This window comes from Vigna unguiculata, chromosome 6 (assembly GCF_004118075.2).
Source record: "Vigna unguiculata cultivar IT97K-499-35 chromosome 6, ASM411807v1, whole genome shotgun sequence".
Lineage (NCBI taxonomy): Eukaryota > Viridiplantae > Streptophyta > Magnoliopsida > Fabales > Fabaceae > Vigna > Vigna unguiculata.
The window spans coordinates 21,918,063-21,938,364 of NC_040284.1; the positions used below are offsets into that span (position 1 = coordinate 21,918,063).

General features: G+C 28.3%; 2 protein-coding genes across 2 annotated transcripts; one reads left to right on the forward strand and one right to left on the reverse strand.

Annotated features, from left to right (window-relative positions):
- Positions 1-5,608: 5,608 nt before the first annotated feature.
- Positions 5,609-8,637, forward strand: LOC114187090 (taxadiene 5-alpha hydroxylase-like). Its single transcript, XM_028075219.1, has 4 exons — positions 5,609-6,148; positions 7,237-7,805; positions 7,911-8,101; positions 8,228-8,637. Exons 1-4 carry the CDS (start codon positions 5,769-5,771, stop codon positions 8,537-8,539), a joined length of 1,452 nt encoding a protein of 483 aa, XP_027931020.1. The 5' UTR covers positions 5,609-5,768; the 3' UTR covers positions 8,540-8,637.
- Positions 8,638-9,655: 1,018 nt separating this feature from the next.
- On the reverse strand, positions 9,656-11,089 carry LOC114186939. Its single transcript, XM_028075017.1, has 4 exons — positions 10,773-11,089; positions 10,559-10,733; positions 10,310-10,413; positions 9,656-9,899 (listed from the first exon to the last, which is right to left on the reverse strand). The coding sequence occupies exons 1-4, from the start codon at positions 11,075-11,077 to the stop codon at positions 9,656-9,658; spliced, it is 828 nt and encodes a 275-aa protein (XP_027930818.1). The 5' UTR covers positions 11,078-11,089.
- Between the last annotated feature and the right edge of the window lie 9,213 nt (positions 11,090-20,302).

Sequence of the window (20,302 nt, forward strand, 5' to 3'; positions counted from 1 at the left end):
TTTTATATAAATATATTAATTACTAAATAATTAGTTTATATATGTGCATTTCTACAAGGTTTATAGAGAGTGAGTCACGGTCTAAGAGCAGGTTGTAATCAATAGACAATAGATGAATATATGAATATTTATGTACTACTCTTTATGGTTATCGATTTAAGGACACATGGTACATGTACTTTTTCAGACACATACATATGCTTTTAATAAGAAAAAAACATTTATACATATACAAATTTTTGAAGAAAGTAAATAAAACTATAAAACATAATTCCTTTTTTATCATCAACTCATCACTGACAAGACTATTCTCGTGTAACATCTTCTGTTCATGGGTAACACATGATCATCGTAGTTGATAAAACATCACAAGCATACAAACAAGATATGGTATGTTAGATTTTTTTTCAAGCTTCAAACAAGTATGCATATATCAAATTTATAGAAATTATTCTAATCCATTTCCTCTTGGATTTAATTTCAAATTCATTTAACATCAATAAAAAAAAAAAACAAGTGTCTTATATCTAAGTCTAACTAGCTACCTCTCATGTGACAAATTACTGACATCATATATCACAAAGACTTGATTTTATTTTCAGAAGACTCGTGAGATAAAATCTCAAAGATCTACACTTGTAATATTAGCTTCATTAAGTTGTTGCTACAATATAATTATAGGAGCTCATTCCACTCATATAACTTTTATATTTTTATTTAAACTTTGTTTTGAACATTACTAATTTGTACTATTGAATTGTTGTCATGTCAAGCTGTAAAATGAATTTGTATATGAAATTTTATGTAAGACTGTGATTTTCACAAAAAATGAATATCTTTTTTTAAATATGACTTTTAATGACGGTTACAATATCAACTATTGTCATATATCCTATTTTTAATAATGGTTATAATACCAATAGTCATTGTATCGCAATATTATTTGTTTTTACCTTTTTTAGTTATATCCAAGATGGTTATCGATTGACCTCCAATATTTTACACATTTTTAACAACTAAAATATCATCGTTGAATGTTCCAACAACAATTAAAATTATGACTATCAAAAATTTGTTGTTACATGCCTACTTCAACCATTGTTAAAAAGTCAATTTGCAGTACTGTTATTTCTTATGTCTGACATGATATATTTGGTTTAATAAAGTAACATAATTCTGAACGAACCAATTTGACTTGATTTATTTTGACTTTTCTTTACTCATTCTAACACAAATCACTAAATATAAAACAATTAAACAGACACACGAAGTATAAATAAATAAAAAGTATAGTAATCAAGTTAGTTCCACATTCAGATAATTTATCTTGGTGTACTATCAAAAATTGGACTAACTTCTCTTACTTGTTAAGACTTTTTGACTCAAGTTCAAGGTTTCAAAAATCAATACTCTCGTAGGAAAGCTATATCTATATACAAAGACTCTGATAAAAGATTTTAAAGTATCCTTACACTTGTAGGTTTACAAATATTCATCTTTACCTTAACAAGATCACATACAAGATCCCTTCCTTTTATGCGTGCAAAACTCTCTAAAACTAACTCAAGAAAATAGATATAGAGAAACTTATTAAAAAAAAAACTTTTGGTTTGACAAACTTACTTTATTCTCCATTAGAATTTATATGACATACTCTGATTTACAAAACGATGAGAAAATTTCTAAAAAATCCAAAAAAAAGTTACAGTAGAGAAAAAATATTTCTAAAGAGATTATAATTTTTGGGAAATAAAGTTTGAATTGTTAATATTTTGTATTTATAAGTTTTATACTTTAATAAAAAAAATATTTATACTTTACCTCATAATTCTTCCACTCTTAAAACAATTTTTACGTCCTTATAATGATATCTTGGTAATAGTTTAAAAAATACAAAATAACACTTCATAAATTTGAAGATGGATAATTTTGTTTAACTAAAAGAACAAATATTAAATTCTACCTCATTAAAATTTTGATATAAAAACATTCCATTTTAATAAAAAAAAAGTTGTTATGGTGTAATATGATCAAAAGTAATTTCATTTATTTTCTTAAATAACAAATGATTCAATTTTTTTTTTATTATAATGGCCACAAGAAAAGTGCAAGTAACTCGTTAGTGTAATGTAGAAAACTCATTAGTGCAATGGAAATTTTAAAACCAAGAGCGATGAGAATAAATATTTAAAAGTTGAGACAAGTGTAGGGAAATTGAATAACTTAATAAAGCATGCTCTCAAAAAGTTGTTTGGTCCTAAATTCGAATCACTCTAAGATTAATGGAAGCTAGCTTCAATTATGATCATGAATCATCATGCTGCCCGTTAAAATTAATTGAAGCTAAGTTCGGATAATGATGATGCTGCTCTTTTACTCGTTCGCTTTTGCATTCCAAATTGAGAAAATCTTTCATTGCATCATGTTAATTCAAGACAAAATACCACTCACTAAAACATAAATAATAAATTTTCACTTTCTTGTCGTGAAAAAACATTCATAAATTATGTATTAAATTGGTCTTCCCGTCTTTTTTTCTTAATTTAGTTTTAATTTTTTTTAAAATAATTTAGTTTGGTACATATTGCTAATTTTTGACAAATAACGTTAAATTTAAAAAAAACACAAATTAATACGTGACACTGATTTTAACATTATCTGTGATTATGAAAAAACGAACAGCAATAACTAAATCTAATCATTTTTAAAAATTAAAACAACCAGAACCAAATTGGAAAAATAATTAAAAAACTAATTTAACACTTATCAACAAAAGTAACGACCAAAAGTTAATTTAATCTAAATTTTTTCTCTTGGAAACGACTTTAATTACTTAACTATCTAACGGGGTAAAAACATTTAATACACAATGATTGGTTCGGGATTTAATTCACATCCAATTTATTATTACAAATACTTCCATAGATGTTTTAGGGGAATGGTAACGAGTGCCGCAAAATTATCTTATATATAAATAAAAGTTAGTTTAAACACAAATTAATTTTAAGTAATCGATATTTCATTCTTTGTTTTATTTAGAAGTGTTTAGGAAAACAATGATTCAATGTTTTTTTAGTACGTGTACCGTAGAATTAGTTTGTAAGATTATTTTAAGTGATTAATAGTAAAAAAAATGTTTAAAATGTTATTTTCTTTATATTTTTAAGATAATAAATATCATTTTACTAAAGGCTTCCTATTTTTTTATTACTTTAAATCAGTGGTAAAAGAAACAAGAGTTTTTGTTTCGACAATATTTGTCCCATAACTGTTGTAATGTTTCTTTGTCAATCATTAAGGATCCATTCTATGTAACGTAATAAAATGAAAAATATTTTACCTGCTATAAGTTAAAGTTTTAACTAACTTTAACAACTAATGAAGACACTTTCTTTCTAGGTTAATTCTACCATATGTTTGAAGTTTGAGCATGATGAATACTTAATATCTTTTAATAATGCATTAAAGGGACCCATTTAATTTCCGTAAATCAGGCCAGTTATCGTGAACATTTAGGATTGTGTGGATTAATTAATAACTGACTTAATACAATTTTATTACAATATTGACTTATAAATACACTTCATGCATGGAGGTAAAAAGTCTTTATTATGTGGCTGTAAAATGTTTACATCTAATGTGGATGTAATGTAAAACGTTTTTATATCACCTTGGGCAGAGTTTTGTCCTACATGTAACTACAGGTTTTTTTTATTTTTTTATTTCAGAGTCTCTTTAAATCTAAATTTGTAAAAATGGGTCTTTGATTTTTTTTTGTTATAATATAGGAACAAGTCGTCAAGATACAGATGACACTACAGGTCAGTTTCTATTTTTTTTTTCTTAAAAAGCAAAGTCGTCACGTGACGATTTCACTTCTCAATTTTTTTTTACAATTTTAATTTTTTTTTATCGAAAGCACGACTTCAATATTTTCGCTTCTTACTAAAAACTTTTTTATTTGATTTAACATCAAATTAAATCACATTAATACATGACTTGTTGGACTAATTTGATCTCTAATTTATTTTCTTTTCTAGAGTCCCACACTCAACCATCAAAAGCATCCTAAAAATTTGAATAGAAAAAAAAGTAACCATATGTATATGCTATTTTGACTTTAAAGAGAGAATTATATAAAAAAAATGACAACTTAAAAAAAATTGAAAAGTGAAGTCGTCGTGTGTCCTGATGATTTCACTTTTTACATGAACGGGAACCGTCCTGCATGAGGACGACTTTGTTTTTTTTTAAAAAAAAATAGAAACCGATAGGATACAAGATGATTTCACATGTAATGTCGTCTTGTATCCTGACGACTTGTCCCTATATTACAAAAAAAAAAGTCAGAGATCCATTTTTATAAATTTGGATTCAAAGAGATCCTAAAATACAAAAAACTATAACTATACAATTAAGGTATTGATTAATAAGATAATGAACATAATTTTGGAAGGAAGTTTATTTGAATAATGTACTTTGGTGACGACATCAATAAAACTATATGAGAAAATGTGAGTAAAGAAGTTCAATGTTTTAATATGATTATTTGTTACCTTTAATCATATTAAATTGCTAGTTGATACTAGTGGTGGATATAATGTAAGATATATAGATTCAAGTTGTTGAGATCTTATTTTTTGTTGGTAAAGTATTCTTCTCACTTTACTTAAAGCTTTTAATTTAGTTTTTCTAATTCAATTTGTTTCCTTAATTGTCTATCAAAATTTCTAATTTATTTAAAACCTAAGTTGAGTCAATAATTAGACTTCATAACCTAACTAACCACGCTAATTATTTTGGTGTTATTAACTGTGTGTTTTGCTTCCGCTTTTGAAGTAATTGGATTCATGTTTTAGATGTTAAAAAAGAAAATGAAGGTATTCAAAGTAGTTTTAGATTGAATGTGGGTTATGTATATTTCTCAATTTATTTATCATAGATATTTTTTGGGTTAAATATATTTTTGATCCCTTCACTTTTAGTCAAAATTGGAATTAGTCAATCTTCGACACTTTAGATCAATTTAGTTTATCATCTTTAATAAATAGGTGAATTTAGTCCTTTTAAACAAATTTTGATAAGTTTATTTGACGTTTTAAATGCGTTTCTAGTAAATATTGACGTCTATCATGAGATGCGTTTAAAATGTCAAATAAATTAAAAAAAAATTTGGTTAAAAAAACTAAATAAACACATTTCCAAAGTTGAGGGACTAAATTAATCTAAAATTTCAAGGATGGACTATTTTCAATTTCTACCGAAAGTTAAGGGATAAAAACATATTTAACCCATATTTTTTATATAATGCCATGTATTTTTATCATAAATTTGATGTACCCCATGTTTTCTTGTTTTTTTTTTTAATAAAATCTTATTATGGCCGTCATTCGATGAGCTTTAATTTATGTTAAAGGTGGGGATTTTACGCTATTTCTTTAACACAAATATACCTTTTCTTTTTTAAAGTAAAAGAAACATTTTATAATGTTAAGATGAGTTCAGTTAATTAAAGAACAAAGTACTAAACATCTTGATCTCATCAATTTGATTATTCAATTGATTAAATTATTGAGTAGATTAGTCGTACCAAATTAAAAAATGAAAAAAGAAACTCTGTTTTCAATGTTTCTTCATCCCTGAATGTCTAAGAAGGGCATGAATGATTTCTGTAATCTGAGTCTTTCTGTCATCTGATGCACATATAGCTATTTCTGTGTTTGTTTCATTTGCCAAACAAAGCTCAACATTCGATAAGGCTAAAGTCAATGGTTGTGGGGATATCCTTCTTTGTCCTATTTTCATCCACTTTGAGTCTAGCTTTTCTACTCTCAAAATGGTTCTCAAAAGGTCAAACAAAAAATGTTCCAAAAGGGTCTCTGGGGTACCCTATCATCGGAGAGACCCTTAGTTTTCTTAAAGCACAGAGACAAGACAAGGGTGGTTCTGATTGGTTGGAAGAACGGATATCTAAGTATGGTCCTGTCTTCAAAACCTGCCTAATGGGGTCCCCCACAGTGTTTGCAATTGGACAAGCAGGAAACAAATTTATCCTTGCTTCACCAGATGATGTTCTTTCTGCTAAGAAACCCCTCACCATGAAAAAGATATTTGGAAGACAAAGCTTGGTTGAACTCACAGGACACAGGTACATAATCTTCAACTCTATGAAGGATAACTCATTAGTACTGAGATAGATACAAATACTCTTATGAAGGAATTTACTGGTGGTCCTTGTTTCAGTTTTTGATAGAAAACATTTTCAAAAAGTTGAGGTCAAACAGTTTATTTGTGTTTGGCATGATATTTTAAGAGGGGGTTTAAAGGAAATGGTTTTATTTGAATGGTAAAGGAAAATCACTTTAGAACTGTAAATGTCTATTTGCAGGTCTCAACCAAAATCAGTCCATGTCTAAGAAAAAGTTTTAGAAATTTTCACTCCTCATATATTATTTCCGCTCACCACAAAATTTATTTTGAAAATCCTAAAAAGAAATTGCCAAAATGAATTAAATTTCTTCATGGATATATCAAAACCTATCGTAGCAAGATTGGTTGTTTGTTGGATATACTGTTCCATTCGTTATCAGACAACTCATTCATATCAGTTTTACGTTTATATGTATATATCTTGATATGAGGGAACGTGAGAGCGTATGTCGAAAATCTCATATCGATTAGTATTGAAAATAAAGGGTATCACTGGGGAGATACAATACCAATGAGACCTGAGCTCAATCACATAAGGAATCGACACCACTCTTAACCCAAAACCTTAAGGCTAGGAGTTTATGGGTGTCTTTATTCTTATATAATGCTGTACTCGTCTGAACTGGTTTTAACCATCGGTTATGATACCATGTTGAAAATAAAGAAAATAGGAATTGAGATTAATCTCCCTTATGTATAAACCACACATAGAGTAATCTATTTATAATAGAGAGAAGTACAATTAAAAAGAGTAACTGAAAATAAATAGAGTAAATAGAAGATATTGTTTGATATCGTGATTAACAATATCTTAATAATATCAAATAATATCTAAACAATTAGAAATAAAATCAATTTAAAATATATAAATGAGTGGAAACTTCACGTTAAAAAAACTAGTGTTCTGAGGTTAAATTAGGTTTACTCCACTTCTTAACGAGATAATCAAATACTTTGATTTCCAACATGGTTTTCAGATGTGATCAAACAACCTTTATTTTGGGCTGTGTTAATGTTTTGATGCAGATACAAGTTGGTGAAGGGGGAAATGCTGAAGTTCTTGAAACCTGAATGCCTTCAGAACTATGTAAAAAAGATGGATGAATTGGTGAATGCTACATTAGTGAGAGAAGTGACAGAGAAAGAAACAATGGGAGTTGTGGTCTTCATGAAGAAACTGTCTTATGATTTATCATGCAATATATTGTTTGACATTAAGGATGAGCAGAGCAGAGAGGCTTTGTTTGTGGATTTCACTTTAGCATTTAAAGCAATTCATTCTCTTCCCATCAATTTCCCTGGCACCACATTTTGGAGAGGCCAAAAAGCCAGGGCAAGAATTGTTGACAGAATGATTCCTATTATGAACAAAAGAAGGGAGGAAGTGTCTAAAGGAGTTGTGAGCTCTACCAATGACATGCTTTCTGGCTTGCTTGCACTAAGGGATGAACATCATCAACCTCTGGCACATGATTTAATCACAGACAATTTTATATTTTTACTTGTTGCTAGTCATGACACATCTGCCACTCTTATGAGCTTGATGATATGGAAGTTATCTAGAGATCCAGAAGTTTACAAAAGAGTTCTAGAAGGTACCACATTTTTACACTGAAGAGAATTAGGATGTGTTTGATTTCTATTTATAGAAACAGTTTTTGAAACAAAAAAGTAAGAAGGAAATGAATGTTTTTATGCAGAACAAATGGAAATTATAAAGCATAGGGAAGGAACAGAAGAGAGGCTAACATGGGAAGAGATTCAAAAGATGAAATATACATGGAGAGTGGCTCAGGAACTGATGAGGATGATCCCTCCCTTGTTTGGAAGCTTTAGGAAAGCACTTAAAGATACTAGCTTTCAAGGATATGACATACCCAAAGGGTGGCAGGTAACATTTCCATGCTCAAAACTTCATAAATCATTTTTTTTCTCTCTCACATGTGTATCCTCTTATGCTTGAGACAGTGACACCTTTTTTGGACAAACTTTAATGTTAATTTGGTTGTTTGGTCAGGTGTATTGGGCAGCATATGGAACCCATATGAACGATGATGTATTTGAGAATCCACGGAAGTTTGAACCATCTCGTTTTGAGAATCCGACAAAGCCAATTCCACCATATTCTTACCTTCCATTTGGTGCAGGGATTCATTACTGCATAGGGAACGAGTTTGCAAGGATTGAGACCTTGACAACTATTCACAACTTTGTGAAACTGTTTGAATGGTCTCAAGTAAACCCAGAAGAACCAATTACCCGTCAACCAATGCCATATCCATCAATGGGTCTCCCAATTAAGATCAAACCCAGATCTAATATGTCTTGATCCTCTTCTTATAAACTCCATTGGTATCTTATCATCGCTGTAAATTATGATTGTTATCACTCTGATCAATGTTAATATTCTCTCTTCTAAATTGTTGATATGTTTTTTTGTTGTTGAAGATTATTATAACTACAACAGTATATATATATATATATGAAGAGCAAACATGGACAGATGGTATTTTGACATTCAAAATGTTTTGCTCTTATTTGATATTATCATTGATACTTTTCACTTTTTTTTTTATAAATATAAAAATTTACTTTTTTATCACAATTTTATTCCTACATAAATCTTAAATCAAACAAATTTTTTCCAAATAATATTAAAATAATATTATTTATTTTTTATTTTAAGTTACTTTCGGAGTTAGTTTTAACTTGTAATGCTAAAATAATACTTATGAAGAAATAAAAAACTTTTTTATTAAGATGGGTGACGGTACATATTTTCTCCCCTAATTTCTAATACAATTTGGAGATATTTTTTAATAAAAACATTTTATTTTCTTTTAATACTATTAGATTTTTTATATCTATATATATTTTATGATTTTTGACAACTTTTTTATAATAATTTATAAGCTTTTCTTTTTGTAATTTTCAGTAAATTTTATATTTCATGAAAATATAAAAAATTCTACCTATACCACTGTAATTCGAATGTAACTACACAATCAAAGACAGACAAATCAAAAGTAAAAACCATGTGGGAGAAAGAACTAGCCAGCAAAATATTGATCGAAGAAGTCACTATATATATATAGCCGGCATTAGCAGTATATAAACATTTTCTCATTCATCAATTTGATCCGTGCAATTTGAACAACTTGTATTCGTCGTTTAGGATGACTAGGAAGTTAGCAGAGAATGAGATGGTGGCAGACAAGATAGTTGGCGATTATTTTGATGCCAGACATTGGCAGTTGTTGCATACTGATACCAGTAACAACAAGAAAAGACACAATGATATATAATATATAGAGCTTTCAATTCAAATAGAATCAACAAATAGAATGAAACAATAGTATAAAAACAAACTGAGAAAGAAGACATTATCATGAGGCAGTATATTAATTATAACATATGGTAGAATATATTAATATTTGTTGTTGTTTCAAAGAGGGAGATTGTAATGAGCTGAGAAAGGAGAATGAGTTGCAGACATGACAAAGGAGGCTTCAGTGCTGGCAATGGAAAGAGGAGACCTTCTAGGTCTTGAAGAGGCCATGCTATGGTGACCATACCCTCTATCACCACTCCTCCTTGGTCCTTTCTCAGCCCACATAACCTCAGCATGCTTCAATGTGCTTGGATACCTCCAACTGCAACACCCTCCCATCCCTGCTCTTTCTATGTACCTGTGTCACCAATCATCATATATATGTATCCCACAAAATACTTTATCATGTTACAAAATATAAAAATGGCGTAGTGGCTAACATTTTACTGTATTCATGTTAGAAGTGAGTTTTAAACCTAATTCAAAACAACAAAAATCGGCATGGAATGTGAGATTTACAACCACACGTATATACTTTAAATTAAGTTGAAGTATTTGCACACTATAAATATAGAGACTCTAAGTATTCTAATATGTTAAAGAATGAGATTTAAGCCTAACTCAAGTCTCACAAACCGACATAAAAGGTGAGGATTACACCCACTTATGTTTGATTTAGAACAATTTTTGCATGAAGCATGGTTTCTTTGTTGTCTACGAGTTTCTTGCAGCATTTACAAGTAAAACAGTTAATTTTGATATCATTACCTTTGGCTGAATCTCAATCCAAGACACTCGATGCACTTTCTTCCTTCTGTCATTTCTCCCATGCCTATTTCCACACACTGCCTGCAATAAACCCTACCACATACCTGCATATACCCCAGAATAATTATTTCAAAAACCTTACACTGTAATCTACATATTAGACAAACTGCTGTAAATATGAAAAGAAAAAGGCAGAAAAATGTGTGAAATCTTAAAACACAATCAATATATATCAGTGCAAAGACATACCAGGCATCTAGTTCTGAAAAGATAAACGTAGTTACTGCAAATGGTGCAGATAGTAGAGTGAGGAATCCCTGGCCTCCTTCGTCGACCAGATCCACCTTTTCCAGAAGCAAAACTCTCACCACTCTTGATGCCATCATAGCTCATGCTATACTCACTGGGTCGGCTAATTTGAGCCCTTGCAGCACTACCACTTGCATGGTTAAAATGACCCCACGATGAGTCACCACCTCCGTGGCCAAAACCATGAAGCTGATAGTGATGATTGTTGCGGTTGAGTCCCTCCAAGCCCTTTCTGAAGTCAAGGCTAGGCACAGTGGAAAGAGAAGGTGAGGGTGAAGGTGAAGGTGATGGTCCCTTTGTGGGGTTATTGTTAGGTTCAGAAACATGTTGAGTTGCGGGCATTGTAGTGTCTGTGTGGTGTGATGAAATGACATTGGCAAGGTCTTGAAAGGTGAGGTTAACAGACTCATCAGGGATTCCTTGGTACAGTTCTTCAAGTCCTGGTTTTGGCTTTGCCATGTGATCATTGGCCATTGGTACGAGAGAGTGATGAAGTGATGATTGAGGTATGTATGAAGTTGTGTGAGAGAAATATTTAAGAGAATGGGATGAGAAGATAAAAGCTGTAGCAGGCTTGTTAATTACGTCCATTCAAAATAATGACAATCATATGTAGCCAAACTTGTGTTAGGCCGGTCGAAAATAAGGTTACATGTGTAAAAACATCTCTACATACTTCTAAAATACAAAAATAAAAAGGAAAAAAAGGAATTTAGTGTAATTTATAAGTATTTACATATGAATTTTAAAAAATTTATATATTTTTTTATATATAAATTTTCAAATATAGAGAGGTGGTAATTTCAAGGTTGGGATTAAATAACAAAGGTGGGTGTCAATAGCGATTATCGTGTTGGTCGTTATGAAGTAGCCCGGTTTGTTTTTGGGCCCCCCAAAGTTATATTCTAAAATCTCCCAACCAATAATTATTTTTGATGAAGACATGGCTTGTTAGCACGAGGGAACTTGTTATCTTAACTTTCTTAGGGACCAATAACAAAATTTACTTATTTATAATAATTAAAAATATATTTACCGAAATTTGACACAATGAAAATATGCTTTTGCTATTTATTTTGAATTCATACTTCTAATAACACAACAACAACCAGATTCCAATGTTAATTCTGAAAAAAAAAAATTATACAGTAAAAGCTTGCTTCCATGATGATAGATATTTCATAAAAAAAAGGGAAAAGGGTGGGAGGGTTTAAATAATCAATTGGATGCAGTGACAATGGCAAATTTTATTTTTGGTCTTAAAACCCACATATGTTGGACTACACCTATTCTCTGGCACGTTATTAATGGTCCATTAGTTTTGGAATTTCATTTTACACTCACGTATTTTACTTCTGCAATTCACAACTCACAAATATGAAAATCTCTACTTTGTCCTTAAAATAATTTTTAGACTGTAAAGTTTGAAAATATATTTTTTTTTTCGCAAAAAATCATTGAGTTACAAATCCCTAAACTATTTGTTGATTTTTAGATTTTGTAATCTTGAATTGTACTGCCAAAATACAAAATTCGTAATTTTCTTAGAATACTTTTATTTTTCTTGAGTATATTCATAATATAACATAAAAACAATGACAATAACAAAAGGAGGACAACGAGGACAACGGGGACGACAATTTGATCTTTTATGAGTGCTAAAAGAAATGCTTTTTTTTTCCTTTTTTTTCACTTTTCTTTTCATATTTTCTTATTTTTGAAAAAGGAAAAAACTCAACTCCTTTTACTTTTCAACAATCCCTTGTTGTCAACCACTCTCTGTTTTCTCTCTTCTGATTAATCCTTCCCATTTCTAGAGAAATTAATATATAATATGGATGAACATTTTATATATAATCATGTCATGACTAATGAAAATGTAATATGTGACAATTTCATATCATATAACGAAAATTTTAAATTATTATTTGTTATTATGGTGATATGGCCCACACATTATTAGCGTTTCCTAATCAATGCTAAACTTATTTAATCACACAAATTTGTGTAACTAGAACGACGTTATTATATCATAATTTGTGTTCGTTGGCCGATACATCTAAATTAACCTTCATAATTTTATCGTATTTAGCTTTCCAATACTGAACCAACAATAATTAAAAATTTGTGTTGGCTTTGAATTGTTAATATCGGATTTTGGTCGACACTATTTGCTTAAATTCTTGTAGCGTATCTTTTCTATTTTTTGCAACCGTAAAACTGAAATTCCTAACTATTAAATTATTATTTTCCTGGCAGTTCTTTTATTTAAATTTCAATAACTTATTTTTGTTTAAAAATAATTGTGTGATAAATTAGTACCTACTATATTTTTCTAGAGGTGATAAATTGTGTGTAATGAGTTATTGCTTAAATGACAGAAACCATTTCAAGCATACACAATTAAAAGTTATGAAGTCTCAATCTAAGTAAATTTTGTGTTTATCTAAATAATGGATAAGAAGAAAAATAGTGATGATCCTTTAGCCACTTTTTTTGTGTGCGGTGTATCTTTGAATTCTATGTGAAATCTATGAAATATGTTTTTCCTGTGTACTTCTTCCCTTAATTTAATGTACACTTTCTGTTGTTGTGTATCTATCCTAATTCAGTGATGAACCCTCAAATTTTTAATTAAAAAGTCGAAGCCGATATGAGTTTTAATATTGCAAAAAATGTGCTCAATTACTTTTCGTCTTAACTTGCTTAGTAGGAATTTAAATTATTATATTTGGTAGTGATCAATTAACTTTTGAATGCTTTACACAGTCTCAACAAGTTGTAGGTTTTTTCTTAATTTTTTAACACCTCTGCCTACTTTGATATGATGACTATGACTATGGAAAGACTTAAGTTTGTTTTACTAGGAAAAATATTAATAATATACAACACGTTCTACAATAATATATTTTTATGATCATCTTTTTTTTTTTCTGTATATAGTTTATTATATACCTTAAGAGAGGTAAAACTACAATAGCATAATGTTAAATGTACTATTCCATTGCTTAATGCAAAGAGAGACGTAAAATATTCAATAACTTTTGAATTTCTTAAAATAAAATACCACAAAGACTAATGATAAGAAACAAACATATATAATTCATATAATGCATTTCCATGCCAACTATTTATCAAATCATAACTTAAATACTATAAAAAAAATCTCATTTTTTAGATGTTAATTATATGCAATAAATATTCAAAATATGTACATTACACTAATTTATTATGAAATTCATAGGTTGAAAACTAATTTGTAATTACATAAATTTTGCAAAGAGTTGATTAAATGCATGAATGTGTTTCTAAGAATTAACTCGTGATATGATTGTTATGAATACTTTATGATTTTTTTTTATGATTATGTCATACTTTCTGGTTTCAACAACATCGACATAGCATTGTTCATGCATGCGTAGAATTTGCACGAGCAAATCGTTTGGTTATGACTAATTTTATATTATAATCTTAATTTAATTACAATTCATTATATAAGATGCATTTATAATTTTTTTTATATTTTCACTTTAATTAAGTTATAATTTATTATGCATGAGAAGTTTTGTAATTTTAAAGTAATTATATTTATATTTTTTTTTAATTTTTTATACTAGTTGTTAGTGTATAGAAATTAAGTTATATGAAATTATGCACTTTTTTTTATAAGTAATTAGTATTTTAGTATGATAAATGTTTATTTTATATAATTATTTTAACTATATAAATAATGTTTTAAATTAACTGTAAATAATTTGAATTATCATATAATCTTTTAAGGCTTAGTTGCATTTTCTCTTTTACTATTTATATATTTATTTATTCAATTTAATCCAACTTGAATTAAGTCTATCTATTATACCCAAGCAAAGTAATGCTTATAAAATTAACTATAATAATTTTAAGAGATAAGAGACTTAAATTGTTACATTTTTAAAATTTGAGAGACTTAATTTAATCTTAAGAGAATTGTATTATTGAAGAAAAAAATAGAAATTATATATATATATATATATATATATATATATATATATATAAATAAAAAGGATAAATCAAAAGATGATTGGAAATTGAAAATAGAAACAAAAATAACATAACTGATTTTAAAGTGTTAGAAGTGATAAATAAAACGATACATGACAGAAACAAAAAAGCTACAGAGCTAGCTCAACTACTGATTTTTATGTTCTATATTTTTTTTTCAAATAATTATGAAAATTTCTCTCAACTATTTTTTTCATAATTTTACTCATGTATGGTTGTGAAAATGGTTAAAGAGAGATTTTCAAGATTTATAATATTTTTCTTTTGATTTAGTTGTTTAGATTATGAAGACTCTTTTTTAATCCTCTATTTTAATTATTATAAAGTGATTGTCATTATTACAATTATCTCTGATTTAGACGATAAGAAATCATAATAGATTTTAGTATTCAATTACTTTTATTTATATTATTTTTAAAGTTAAAGAGTTGGTGTATATAATTGAAAATAAATCTAAAAAGCATATCAATAATATCGTCTCTAATTTTTTGGTGTTGAAAGTTTTTCAATATTCAAATTAGAGAGGGTAGAGACTTCATTTATAGACGTATATGACAAGTTTCCTCTACTAATTAACTTAAGGTGAATAGTGATAGTGTAATTAGATATTGTCTTAGCTTTATTACATATATGCTAGTATTTTTAGAGGAAGACAAGTGAATATTGAGTAGTTTTTTAGCTTTTTCACTACAAAAAAATATCTAAATAATGACTAGTAATTGGTATTCAAATTAGTCACTACAGTGACTAATTATTTTTATTACTAAAATTGATCATTATGTAGGGATTTTCTTGTAATGTTTTAGCAGTGCAAAAACTTCTATTTATGTCAAGTTTATGAGAGTCATTAACAAATTAGAACATGCATGGATGAAGGACTTTCAAAGAATTTGGTTGGAGAGTGATTTTACTTTACTTTGAGATGGTTTCTTAGATGAATGAGTGGTTTCTTGGATGAACAAGTGGTTTCTTAGGGTCTTAGAATGAGATGACATCGTTACTTGCATTTTGTTAAGCATTTTAGTTCAAAAATTCTCACATTTTTCTGTGAGAAAAATCATTGTAATGATAAGTTAGTCAATTTGACTTTTATGATCATAGAACAAAAGTTGTTTAATGTTTTATTTTTAAGTATTTATTAGATTTTTTTTTTCATAAAGGTATAATATGCTTATGTTTTGTGAAATATATTTTTTTATCATGATTTTGGTATGGTTTTCCATGCTTTTGTATTTATTTATTTTAATAAAATTTAATGTAAAGACATATATGATTGATGAATTTTGAAATTTAAATATTAAAATTTATAGTGATATCTATCGTGAGTTTATTTTAGAACCAATTTAGAAAAGAACTATTACTTAGGTTGTAGGAGAAATTTTACTATAAAAATATAATTCGTGAAGATTGTACACATCAATCATCTTCTTGAGAATCTACATCAAGCAATATTAGTTGTTTGACATTCAATATCAAGAGAAAAATAAGGTATGTACGTTGTTTCCAACTTGGTTCAAAAGTTCTGTCGGTTTTTTAAAAATGTAACTTTATCCGGTACTAATTTATTATTCATTTTTAAATTAAAATAATTTAACTTTTGAAATTATTTAATTTAACGTCAACTAAACCAATGTTAAATATAATATATTTTTAATATTAATTTAATTTGCTTTGATTTGATCACTTACAGTCATTTAAGAGAATAAAATTTCTTATTATGTCTCCACCCTCAAGAAATAAAATATAAATAAAAAATAAAAGGAATTTGTAATGGATGGAAGAAATGAGTGTAGATGAAAGAGATGGATGTGAATGACAAATAATGAGATGAGAAGATAATTGTGTATGTGAGAGATGAGAAGAAAAATACGATAAAGGAGATGTGTATATATGAAGGAAATGATTGCAAATAAAAGAAATGAGTAGAAATACTTTGATGAGTGTGACTGAAAGAACGAATTTGAAAAAAATTATATTAAAAGTGAAAGAGAAACAATTTGGTAAGAAAATTTGTTATATCTTTAAATCTTAAATCTAAGCCTTAAAAGTAATCTATGATTTTTATTTATTGTTTAAAATCATAGATATCCATAACATATAAATTGAATTCGAAATATAAATAATAAAAATAAATAATATTAATATCACAATAACTTTATTTATTTTTAATATTTATTTTGGTTAGATAATAACATAAATATTTTTACTTGATAAAAAAATTAAAAAATAATTAGTATAATTATATATTTGGTTAAGTAGACTCCATTAACATCAAACATTAAAAGAACTTTATTAGTGTATACTATGACACTAAAAAAATATTTATTTATTTAAAATAGTTAAATTTGTTATGAATTAATGGTCATTCATTAAGTTGATATTTGTATTGACATGATTGGTACTTAGGGATGGCAACGGGGCGGGGCGGGTACAGGTATCATGATCCCATCTCCATCCCCATAATAAAAATTCATCACCATTCCTATCCCCAAACCCAACGGGTATACAACTTTTGACCCATTCCCATCCCCACCGGGTAACGGGTATTTTCTTATACCCATACCCATACCCATTTTTTTATTGTTCCATATATCAATTAAATATTTTTTATAAAAAAAATTTAAAAATCACACCAACGGAATCATGATACTATCAAAATATTCAATATTAAAATAACATACTCTTTTTGATTTTCATGATGTCAAATATTAAGAAAAATATTATAATAGTATAAATCTCAAATTAAAGTATCAAATAACAACTAAATAAAATTCAAATAATTATATAAAAGCTAAAAAATTACACATTACTAAAATTTTATAATAACCAAAATATTTATTAATTTTACAAATGATCAGTGGTTTCATTTGCATTCGATCCACCTACACATAGAAAAAAAATGAAAAATTAGATATGATATAATAATTGAAATTGAAAATTTTAATTACTAGAATATAATGTACCTTCTTCATCAGATTCATTTTCACTCATGAGAACATCTTTTCCTTTTAATTTTTTAACACCTACAAACACCAAATGTAGAATATTAGATGAGAATTCACAAAAAATACTAACAAAAAATATTAATAAATTTGAGTAACTTACCTAGATGGTTTGAGTTCCATATCCAACTTCTTGTACACATCAAAGCCTCTATAGTAATATGATGAAGTCGACTACGGTGAGAAGTTAATATCTGACCACCAGTACTAAAAGCAGATTCAGAAGCTACAGTTGTTATTGGAATAGCTAAAACATCCCTTGCAATTGCTTGAAGGGTTGGAAACTTTAACCCATTTGTTTTCCACCATGATAGGATATCAAATTCTTGTGTAACCGGCAAATTATCTTCTTCCAAGTAATAATCCAACTCTGTTTTCATAACTGTAGTTCTAGATTTTTTCTTTTTTGCCATAAACTCTAAAAATTCATTCGCATCATTATCAACATCCTTTCCCAACTCCAATGATGTAGCTCTATAAGAAGAAGTTTCATTCTTTTTTGATTGATATTCCAAAACCAAATCATAGCACATTTGACGAATCCTACTAAGTTTCAGATCAAAATCATTACCATACAATTTATAAAAATAATATTCTAACATGTCCATCTTGTACCTTGGATCTAAAACTGAAGCAATTGCCAATATATCATGAATAACACTCCAGTAACTTTCAAATTTCTTTAACATTTGTATTGCCATATTTTGAATGGTTATCTCAGGAGATTTAACCCAATCATTTATTGCAATCTTGATCTCACAAATCTTTGGGAAAAAGATGTTGGCAGTTGGGTATTTGGAGCCAGAAATGATTTCTGTGATGTCATTAAATAATTTTAGCCTTCGACAAACATCCTTTGCAAATTTCCACTGCATATCAGTTGGCAAAGAAGTGTATTGAGCTTCACGTTGCTTTAACCTAAAAAACACATCCTTATAACATATGGCAATATCAAGCATCTTGTAAGTAGAATTCCATCTAGTTGGGCAATCCAAACTTAACTTTTTAGTGAAAGAAATTCGCAATTGTCTAGCTGTTTCCTCAAATTTTTCCATTCTTTTAGGAGTTGCTGTCCAATATGCTACACTTTCTCGAATTTTTTCCACCCCTTCTTTTAGGACGGCTAACCCTTCTTTCACAATCAAATTAAGGATATGTGCTGAACAACGCATATGAAGCAAAGACCCTTTCTTAATGAGTGTGTCCAACTTCAACTTATCCTTAATTTTTTCAATCATGCTATCATTTGTGCTGCAGTTGTCTAAAGTGATAGTAGACAATTTTGTATCAATATTCCAATCGAACAAACAATCAACTAATACATTGCAAAGTCGATCAGCTGTGTGAGGTGCGGGAACATAAATGAACCTATAAATTAAGCAATATTTTATAAGACATATAATCTTTCTAGAGGTGCATAAAAAAAATTACTGGAAAATTTATAAATTAAAAAAGGTGTACCTCAAAATTATATTTTGCAATGTCCAATTGTCATCAATATAGTGAGCTGTGATAGACATATACCCTTTCTTTTGATTGCTTGCAGTCCACATATCCGATGTAATTGCTATTCTTCCTTTATTTGTATCTATCAACTTCATAACAACTTGTTTTTCATGTTCATAGATGTCGAGTATCTCTTTCTTTATCGTATTTCGTGAAGGAAGTTGAAATAATGGTTGAATTGTTGTCACCAATCTAATAAAACCAATATGGTCCACTATTGACAATGGATATTCATGCAATATAATCATTATTGCAAGTTCCCTCTTGGCATTTTCTTCATTATAAGCTCCACAAGCCAATTCCTTTTTGCCACTTGAAATCTTAGAAAAAAGTGTTTTTTGTCCCCCTTTTTCTTTTGCTAAAGCCTTCTTTTGAATACATATGTTTGTATGATGGTGCAAGTGCTTTGTTCCATTCTTTGTTTCTCCACCAAGCAGTTTCTTGCAATAGTTACATTTAGCTTTGTATTTTCCATCAACTTTTATCTTTTCAAAGTGTTCCCACACAACACTTTTCAATTTCCCTTTCTCAGGCTCTACTTGTGTTGTTGAATGTATTTCATCATGAACTTCTGAAGGTGTTTGCGTAGATGGATTCAATGGAGATTGACTGTCATTATTGGAACTTTGAAAGGGAGTTGGTTGTTGTGAACACTGTGGTGGACTTGGTACCTGCAAATCTTGATCTCCTGTGCTCATTTTCTCTAGGAACTAACATACGTAACAAAAAAAAATCAAACAAAGTAAAAAGGTTAATTTCTTTTTTAACAAAATATAAAAGGAAAACCAATAATCAAGTTTAAAAATATTTCAAATATTTTTTATACTATTAAAAATTTATATTATACCACTTAAACGAAATAGCACAAATAACAAAATTAAATTAATAATAATTCAAATTTAAACATAGATTCTTCATCTTTTGATCTTGAATTAAATTAAGGATTTATGCAATTGAGCACTTAAAATTGAGAATTAAACATTATCATGAAACAAAAAATAAATAATAAATAAAATTATCATAAAGGAGTAAAGATAATTAAATGTGTGACCCAAATTTGAGAATATCCATTTGAACATAACATAACGGAAAAAAAAATGTATAATTAAGATTATGATAAAAGGAAAAGTAC